We start from the raw sequence: 9801 nt of genomic DNA, 5'->3' as shown, positions 1-9801 counted from the left end.
TCTCGTTTCTACACCTTCAAGAGCAAGGTCTCCCTCCTCCTGTGGGTGCTCTGCTTCTGCCACCGGTATATCCACCCGGACCCACCTAAACCGTGGGCGTGCCTCTTCATCCGGTGAATTGACCTGTTCCTCATCCGGCCATGCGTCTTTGTCAGGCGCCACTGCCACAGCACCGGGGACCTCGACCGTGCTCTTACCATCCAACAGGTTAACACAATTTACCGTCTTGGTTGACCCCACCCGGTCAGCAGCCTGCACAACGTACACATTCTGCCATGGGTTTGGCCTCGCCACGACGACATAGGGCGTTGAATTCTACATATCCTGGATCTTGTTCCGCCCCTGACCCCGGCTTCTCAGGAAGACTCCTCCCTACTGGCAGGTCAGTGTCTCGCGACTTCTTGTTTATTTGGTGTTGACGCTGCAGAGCTTCATGCCCCAACCGCTGTTCCGTGGCCTCCAGAGCTTCATCAAGCCTCTGCCTGTGTCCAGCCACCTAGTCGTCAACACCGTCCGTGTCATCACAGTTGTCACCCTGATTGACTCACAGGAGGGAATCAATGGGCAACCGTGGATCCTGCCCAAACATGAGAAAGTACGGGGAATAACCCGTTGAGGAGTGTATCGTCGCGTTGTACGAATACACCAACTCCGGCAGATGCTCGGGCCATCTCTTCTTCTTTTCCGGCATCAGCGTCCTCAGCCGGTCGTGCATCGTCCTGTTGAAGCGCTCGCACTGGCCATTCCCTTGAGGGTGGTATGGCGTAGTGCGGGACTTTTCGACACCGTAGACGGCACATAACTCCCGGATCAAGGCACTCTCAAAGTTGCACGCCTGATCACTGTGGATCCTCGTTGGCACCCCGTATCGCACAAACCAGTCCTTCACCAAGACCTTGGCCACAGTCCTTGCCTTCTGGTCCCTGGTGGGGACCGCCTGGACGAACTTGGTGAAGACGTCCGTCATCACCAGCACATTTTCTCGTCCATCGCTGGCTTTGTCTAGGATCATAAAGTCGACCGACAACACTTCCATTGGCCTCTTCGCCAACAAGCTTCCCATGATGGGTCGCACCTTCTGTGCTGGTGCCTTAGCCATCTGGCACCGTTCACAGTCTCGACACCAGTAGTGCGTCTGGACTGCCATGCCTGGTCAGCAGCACCGTTTCCGCACCAGCGCAAGCATGCGCTCGACACCTTGGTTATGATTGCCTGGTTTGCATTATGAAGTTGTTCCAAAACTTGCTTCTTCAAGCATTCAGGCAGAAGGAGCTGCTCCAGTGGCTGCCCGTCCCCCTTGACACAACGGTACAGCACTCCACCTGTCTCTTCTAGGCGTCTCCACTGCCCCAACATCTTGCGCACATACTTGGGTTTCCTCCAAACCTGCCTCCTGGATGGTCTCTGTTCCTGGTCCCACAGTGCCCTGAGTCTCCCCAGTGACGGGTCTTTCCTCTGGAGATTTCGTAACTCTCGGGCGCCAGCGAAGGTAGCATGGTTACCGCTGGACCTCGTGGTCCTATGCCTACCTCTGAGTCTATCACCACATGCTGGTAGTCACAGGCAGTGCTCTTCAGTGCCACCGGGAGGGATGATGCCCTGTTCTAATGCCGCAAACACCTCCTCGCTGTGGACGGTCTTCCTGCTGAGAGCATCTGCGTTGGCGTTGGATCGCCCCGAACAGTATTTCACTTCGAAATTGAATTGGGCCAGCTGGGCTGCCCACGTAGCTCCTAACTTCATGCTGGTCTGGAGATAGGCCAGCGGGTTGTTATCGGTATAGACGACAAACTTCGACCCCAACAGATACTCTCGGAACTTGTCGGTCACCGCCTACTTCAAGTGCTTGCCTGCTTGCCTGCTTGCCTTGCTTGCCTCCAGGCTTCACCTGCTTGCATAGCAGATCACCCTCTGCTTTCCCTGCTCCTCCTGGGACAACACAGCCCCGAGCCCTCTAAAGCTAGCATCGGTCTCTACCCTAAAGGGCAGACTGAAGTCCGGATAACCCAAGATTGGCGCAGTAGTTAGCAACTCCTTGATCTTGTCGAACCCCATCTGACAATTCTCATCCCAACACTCTGAGAAGCTTCGCCCATCTTTTACCGGCACTGGTACTCTCTTCTTCTTCTTTTTCTTGGACGTCGTCGGCTTCCCCATAAGGGCATGAAGGGGAGAGGCGATACCTGAAAAGGCCAGGCCCATGAACGATCTTAGTTCACTCTCGTTAGTTGGTACTGCCCACTTGGCGACTGCCTTTATCTTCTCCGAATCCGTAGCTACACCTTCCTCCGACACCACGTGACCCAAGAATGCAACCTCACGACGGAACAGGTGGCACTTACTGGGCTTAACCTTTAAGCCAAAGGACTCCAACCGCTGCAGCACCAGGCCAACCCACTCAATCATGTCATCAACTGAGGCCGCATAAACCATGATGTCGTCTTGGTACAGGAGCAGTATCTCATATGCCTTGTCGCCCAGGCACAGCTCCATCAGTCACTGAAATGTGGACGCCGCATTCACCAGGCCAAAGGGCATCCTTGTAATATTTCCACAGGTCCCCAGTTCCTGCCATGAATGCTGTCTTCGGGATGTCCTTTTCGTCCATAGCATACTGTAGGTATCCAGATACTAAATCCATCGAACTGAAGTACCTCGCCCCCTTCAGTGCCTCAAGCGCCTCTTCCACTCTGGGTAGGGGGTACGCATCCCTCAGCATCTTCTTGTTCAAGAGTTTGAAGTCCACACACAGCCTCAGGCTCTGGTCCTTCTTCCTTGCCATCACCAGCTGGAAGGCGTACGGGCTGGAACTTGGGCGAATGATCCCCTTTTCCACCCAACCCTCCAGGTGACGCTTCACCTCAGGCTGAAGATTTGGGGATATCCTCCGATGGGGGAGACGTATGGAGACGTCATCCTCTGTCTTGATGGTGTGCTTTATCCAATCGCAGTATCCCAGATTCTCATCTCCCATCAGAAACACCAACCGGTACCTCCGAAGCAACTCTTCTAACTTTTCGCGTTGTACCGCATCTAACTAGTAGTTTTCGCGTAGTACCACAGTCGAGCTGACTCATCAACTCTGTGACGTCATCACGGTTCTCGTCCTTGCCACCCAGGACTATATCTGATGACGTAGTCCTCGCCGTTACATCTTTATTCACCGCAGATGCTTCACGGACTTGACCTACCCTTGATTTAGGGTTCAACACAGCCTCCTCTTCACTCAAATTAGCGATTGCCGCTTCCACGTGCCCCGCCCTGACATGACACAGGGTGGGCAACAGCATCACATTCCTGGGCAAGCCGCCGCTATCTACACCCAACGATCTCCACCAAGCCCTCATAGCTGGCTACACCCCCCGGGTGATCAAAGATACCACCCTGATGCTCCTAGCTGCAAGGCGTACCACACTAGCTCTGGGTACCCGAACAAAAGCAGCTGGCGGGTTCCTCTCAGCACGCGCACTGTTGACCGCAGTCTGCTCATAGCTGCTCAGTGCCTGCATCCAACTCCGCCTCTCCGAGACAGACCCCGTACCACTCCGCCACTTCCCTGCACTATCAATTTCACAGGGCATACGTTGCAGGATATTGCAACCAATGATCCCCGGCAACCTCTCCAGTCGCTTCCGTTCCTCAGGTGAGGTAGGGTCGCGAGACACCAAAAACCTCATCTGCGGAAACACCTGCCCACAGGCCTCGACATCCAGCTCGATGTATCCCAAGTAGGGAACTTCCAGGCCATTGGCCGCCATCACCCTAAGCCACGGCAGATCAACTAGCTCTCCCGCCAGGCCAAACCGCCTCCTGAAGAAGCTCTCGGTAATGAGTGACACCTGCGACCCGCTGTCCAGCAAACACCTCACTCCCACACCGCCGATCTTCACCTCAGCCTCCGGGCAGGGTGCCATGCCCCGCTCCTCAAAACTGGTTTGTTTAGTGATTCCCGAGCCATTAGTGGCCCCTCCTACCGCACGGCTCAGCACTGTAGGAGGTCGTCGTTTCCCGGTTTCTTCCTGGAGTGGTCTTTCAGCTTAGGGCAGGCGTTTCGGTAGTGGGCGGGTGAACCACACTCGTAACACCTCCCTTTGCGTCGGGGACGCCTCTCAGGGCACTCTGCCATGAAGTGACTAGTGCCCTGGCACTGGTAGCACTTCCTCGTGCCGGTGGGCCCAGCCCGAGCTTCCACTCCCCGATCTCTGTCTTGGCCACGGGTGACAGCCATCTCCCGTACCATCTGCTTGAGCTCATCTAGCTCACGCCTCCATTCTGGTACTGCCGGGCTCGATGCCTCGGGTGAGTCAACCGTGGCGGATACCGCCTTAACTCCGGCACCTCTCGGCCTGGCATCGTCGCCTCCCCCCCAGCCATCCTACCGCCCACTCCCGGAGCTCGGTAAGATCCACGATGCTTTGCTATGCGCGCACTCTCCGCAGCTCTTGTTGCAAACCCTGTTCGAAGACTCACTCCGCAAACTGTTCAAGGAGGCGCACGTTCTCGACCTTGCCCTCCGACTTGTGCTGGAGGCTGCGCAGCGCTAGGGAGAACTCGAGCAGTGACTCCCCATTCCTTTGGGTCCTCCCGTAAAATTCTCCCAGGACCTTCCTGACAGAGATAGACCTCCCAAAAGTCCTCTGTAGTACTGCGTAAATGCTGGCTGGCGTGCGCTTGGAAGGGTCCAGGGTGAGCTTGACTTCCTCCTTTTGTGTGATCCGGGTTGTGGCCCACGCTATGCCAGTGGAAGATGTGCAGGAGAAAGACCGAGCCGAGCTTGCGGCCTTGCAGCAGCAGCTGGAGCGCCGGGATGAGGAGGTGGAGCGGCAGCGCAGTGAGGCTGAAAAACTGCAACAGGACCTGGAAGAGGCGCAGACCCGCTTTGAGGCGGTACGTAACCTGAAGACGTCTGTGGTCGTCGAGCAGCGAGACCAACGCCTGGGGACCATCTCAGGCGCTGCGGGGCTCTCTGCTTAGATCGCGGATGCCCAGGCGGTGCTGGAGGGGTGGAATGTGCCCGAGTCCCAGCAGGCTAACTTCCTTATTAGCCGGCTGGAGGGGGTGGCGATCACTCACCCAATCACACTCAGTCACGCCGGGCAAAAAGTCACCAAACGGAGTCAACAAGTGCCCTCTTCACTTACAGTGGAGGGAGATGTGGAGGGAGCAATTCACCTTACAAGCCAGCTTACAACACGTGTACGCTTCAACAAGTTCGAAGACCGTGCTCATTACCGCACGAACTCAACATAAGAAAACACAGTACAAATTTCTACACCAGTGTGCTCAAACAGGTCGTGCCCATTACCGCACGCGCCATTTATATACGCCAATACTTCAATTTTGTGGCAGTGTATATTATGAATTGTGCTATAAATAATGATTTATATTGTAGCATGTTCTGTTATTTGTATGCATTTGCATACAAGTTTAGGTTTGGTACTGTACAATGTGCACTTTATAAATGGTGCATGTGATTTGTATAAAAGAGTATTGTGTAAAAGCGTGAATTGTAGAAAATTAAAAGCCATCTCTTCAATAATGACTATAAAATACTTCCTCCAGATGACTATAAAATTATACTCGCTTTTTGTAGTATATTTCATAATTTAATCATGTAATCGATAGCTTAGTAAAAGCAAATACATGTATATGTTGTCAGAGGATAACGATTTTGGAGGGTAGATAGAATGGGAATGCAGATGGAGGTATTTGCATGTCATTAAGTGATAATCATGTGGTTCTCACGAGACTCTGACATAGTTATTTCTAATGTGTAACATGTCAGTGATTCTAGCTGTTCTTGCGAATTGCTATTTATTTTCGTGCTGTAAACTGAGATGGGAAACTTTTTGGGATGTTGTCACATCTATGTAGGAGTATTTTGTTGAGCGATACTAGGGGTGTAACACTGATCTCTATATTATTTTATTTTTTAATTTTATTTTTAATTTTTTTATTATTTTATTATTTCTTATATTATTTCTAACTAAGTTAGTATATAGAGATCACTGGGCTGTAACGATTCACCGATGCATCGGTGAATCTCGATACAGCGGTCCACAATACGATAATTGATACGCAGCGTCCGTATCGCTATACAAACGATACGGATGTTAAACAGTGAATGAGGCAAGCTAAACTATTTAATAAAGCACGTGTGATTCTTTTTAAATTGAATTAATTCTTTTATTCATGAACACTCTCTCAGTATCACGTAAATATTCTCGGCTGTCATAGAAATCTGAGTCAATATATATCTAATATATATTTGAGTTCGTATGTATGTATGTATGTATGTATGTATGATAGTATGTATGTATGTATGTATTTATGCAGTTGTAAATGTTATGTATGTATTATGTATGTATGTATTATGTATGTATGTATGTATGTATGCTTGATCGTATGTTATGTATGTCAATCTGTATCGTACTCATTATGTAGCATTCGCCGGCCAAATCCGCCCAAGCCGATCTGGCAATGCAATTTTCACAGGGCCATCTCTTATACCCGGAGGATGTTCCTACGGCTGAAAAAACCTGCCAAACCGTTCAAACTCACCGCGAAAAATGCCGTTGAAAAACCCTCAATGTTCGTGAAATCCTTCCACACAATGTCCAGCACTGACTGACAGTGCTGCACACAGAGAAAAATCGATGCACTCATGTTCCAAGCAGCTGCTGTATGGATGAAACCGAAACCGAGCACGTGCTAAAACAGAGCACAGCCAGGTTCAGAGGTTATTCGTCTGTTGCTGTTTATCAACAGGGCTTTGAAATTGAGAAGCGCAACCCATTTCGTATTATGCGTGTTACGTGCCGTACGTGCCATACGTGCATGCCGTACGTGATGGGAGCTCAAACAGTCGCAGACGCCAGGAATCTTTACATATTTTCCACCAGGAGATACACGCAAAACATTGTTTTATCAAGAGGGGTTTTCGAAATGAAAAGTCCAACCCATTCGTTACATGCTGTTATAATAACTTTTTGTCATTTACACCATATTACTATTAATGTTCCAGGCAGGTTCTAAGTTTGGGTGTGCTGTCAGTATAAGATGTCATACGGTAACAGTTTTCCCCATGCTTAATTATTATCTTATTAGAATGATTTCTAAATATTCATATTGTGTGCAATGTTATTGTCGATTTTTACCCAATGTTCCTATTGTGTCCCATTATTAGTAGTATGAATTAGTAGCACGATTTTACCCAGCGCAGCGGGTACCAGCAGCTAGTATATATATATATGTATTGTATAGCCGCCAAAATTGTTATTGCAAAGCAGTGCTGATTGACTGGTGAGTCGTTACTGAGCACGTACTGTAGCACTGTGTATGGCGTGCATGTGAGTGGAGCTCTTGATTACAGTTTAGTCTAGAGCACACTCAGAACGTCTTGCTTCTGTTTCAGCCACAGAAATATATATATAGTAACTGATTGTTTACTATATATTTCTATGGCTTTGACATACTCATAATTCGTTTTTCGTTTTTGTTTCGTTTCGTTTTCGTTTCGTTTCGTTTTCGTTTCGTTTCGTTTTCGTTTCGTTTTCGCTTTCGTTTACGTTTACGTTACGCGATATGTAACGTTTCATGACCTACGTATTGAGATATGTATTGTTTCATGACCTACGTATTGAGATATGTATCGTATCATGCCCGTAGTGCATCGTTTCATCTCTAGAGACAACTGCTCCAATCCTCCACATCCGACTCGCCAGGGAATTGAGAGGCTCAATGCCTTATACACGTAGTATGGACATGCATGTAAGCAAAGCGCGTACGCACAAGTTCGCAGGCTAATACATGTCTTACTGGACAGTAGAAGCATTGTAAACTAATGAAATAAGTGATTGGTTGCTGACAATATGAAAAGCGTTTATGTGTTTACTGGAGATATTTTTACTCTCCCTGTTGTATCTTCCAGCAATACTACAGAGGGATGAAATCACTAACGGAAAACAGAGAAAGAGAAATGGAATGCAGAAGAGAGAGACTACGGGACGAGAAAATAAGTTTGATTTTTTGGCTTCTGGTTATTGATAAAGCGATTGATGTGCTCAACAAGATACCTATACGCGCGTGAACACGCACGCGCACAAACAGATACCTATACGTGCGAGAGCACGCACGCATGCACACACGCTCGCACGCACAAAAAACAGCTAGGTATTTGCGCACGAGCACGCACGAGCCCAAACAGATAGCTATACGCACGTGAGCACGCACGCGTACAAACTGACACCTATACACGCGCGCGAGCACGCACGCACACAAAAGATAGCCATACGCGCGCGGGCACACACGCACGTAATGCGAAAACTCGTTCTAGTCTGAAGACGACGAGCAACCAGTGGTGAGAGTCACAAGAAAATGCATCTTTTTAATGGAAACACAATGGAACTATACGGCCGATAGGAGAAATCATACGTCTTATTGTCCACTTTATCCATGTTAAACCTATGGTCAGGTAGCACGCGATCATCTGAACGCGATCATTGCTTTCGACACATGACATCTTCAAAGAATCCCTTTAAGATTAGCTTCCGTATTGCGTCTGTCATTCCGTATTAGAATTCTCTCCCTCCCTCCCTCCCCTTCCCTGCAAATTTGAGGCTTTTTCTACTGTGATCCGCAGTGTTAGTCTGTCAATTTGATCAACTTTGTCTCTTTCCGTCTTCGATATAGTCCCCTGGACTTAATTTAAATTTAAAGAAGACTATATATTTATGAGGAAGTTATGAGGAGGGGACGCGAGGGTTAGAATTGATGCGATAGATGGCTGTTACCATGATAACGGTACTGTTGAACAAAAGTTATGCGGATGTGATATATTTCTGCAAAGTAGGGGGATCGCATTTGATGTGATTGGGTTATGCCATAATAATTGCATAGAAATTATCTGTTAGCAAAACCATGATAGGTTTGGGTAAAAGCAAATGGATGCCGGCTGAATTGGTGTGCTAGAACAGTGTGTCTAACTCTAAACCTAACCCTAAACCTATCTAACCCCAACTCTAACCCTAACTCTAATCCTAACCCTAACTTTATACCTAACCCTAACACTAACCCTAACTAACCCAATCACTAATCGATCTCATACTAACACTAACTATAACCCTAATCTTAACTAACCCTATCACTAATCTATCTAACCCTAACACTAACTCTAACCTTTACAGGAACCCTAACACAATCTATAACAGTAGCACTAACCCTAATTCTAACCCTAACCCTAACAGCAACCCTAACCCTAACGCTAAACCTAATCCTAACACTAATTCTAACTCTAACTCAAGCCATAACACTAACTCTAACCCTGTAAATAACGACAGTAACCACACACCCTTGACCGTAGCAATAACCACGCCCATAACCGTAATGTAATCGTATGTTCAACAGTCGTGTGTCCTTTACACTGTGTTGTACATAGAAAAGACCAGTTATTTACTGGGCGAATAAGGACGAGCATTTAATCTGATACGTATAGCAATAACAAAGTATATGCACGGAAATAGTGCCAACGTGTAAATAGCATTATGTTAAGCCTACCAGTATAATATTGTGGAAACAGTTGGCAACTACGTGGAGACAACTACAAAACCATTCTGGTGCACGTAGACACCATAGCATCATTGTGGTCGTCGTCACTGTCAAGTTGTCAACGCCTTTGAAACCAATGTGAGGGGAGGCTATTGTCTGAGCTGAGCGAAACATTTCTACAAGGTTATAAACATATATATATATATATATATATATATATTTAATAATATATATATATATATTGCGCAGGCAGTC

The 9801-nt window shown here is 48.1% G+C and overlaps 1 protein-coding gene across 1 annotated transcript; it reads right to left on the bottom strand.

Moving 5' to 3' along the window:
* Nucleotides 1-544: 544 nt before the first annotated feature.
* On the bottom strand, nt 545-3914 carry LOC106807656. Its single transcript, XM_014810069.1, is given in 6 exon segments — nt 545-1212; nt 1387-1470; nt 1893-2183; nt 2524-2866; nt 3192-3261; nt 3673-3914. Coding segments are annotated over 6 exon segments (1698 nt in total).
* Between the last annotated feature and the right edge of the window lie 5887 nt (nt 3915-9801).

This window comes from Priapulus caudatus, unplaced genomic scaffold (genome assembly GCF_000485595.1).
Source record: "Priapulus caudatus unplaced genomic scaffold, Priapulus_caudatus-5.0.1 Scaffold228, whole genome shotgun sequence".
NCBI classification, from domain to species: Eukaryota; Metazoa; Priapulida; class Priapulimorpha; order Priapulimorphida; family Priapulidae; genus Priapulus; species Priapulus caudatus.
This window is presented reverse-complemented; position numbering and strand designations above follow the sequence as displayed.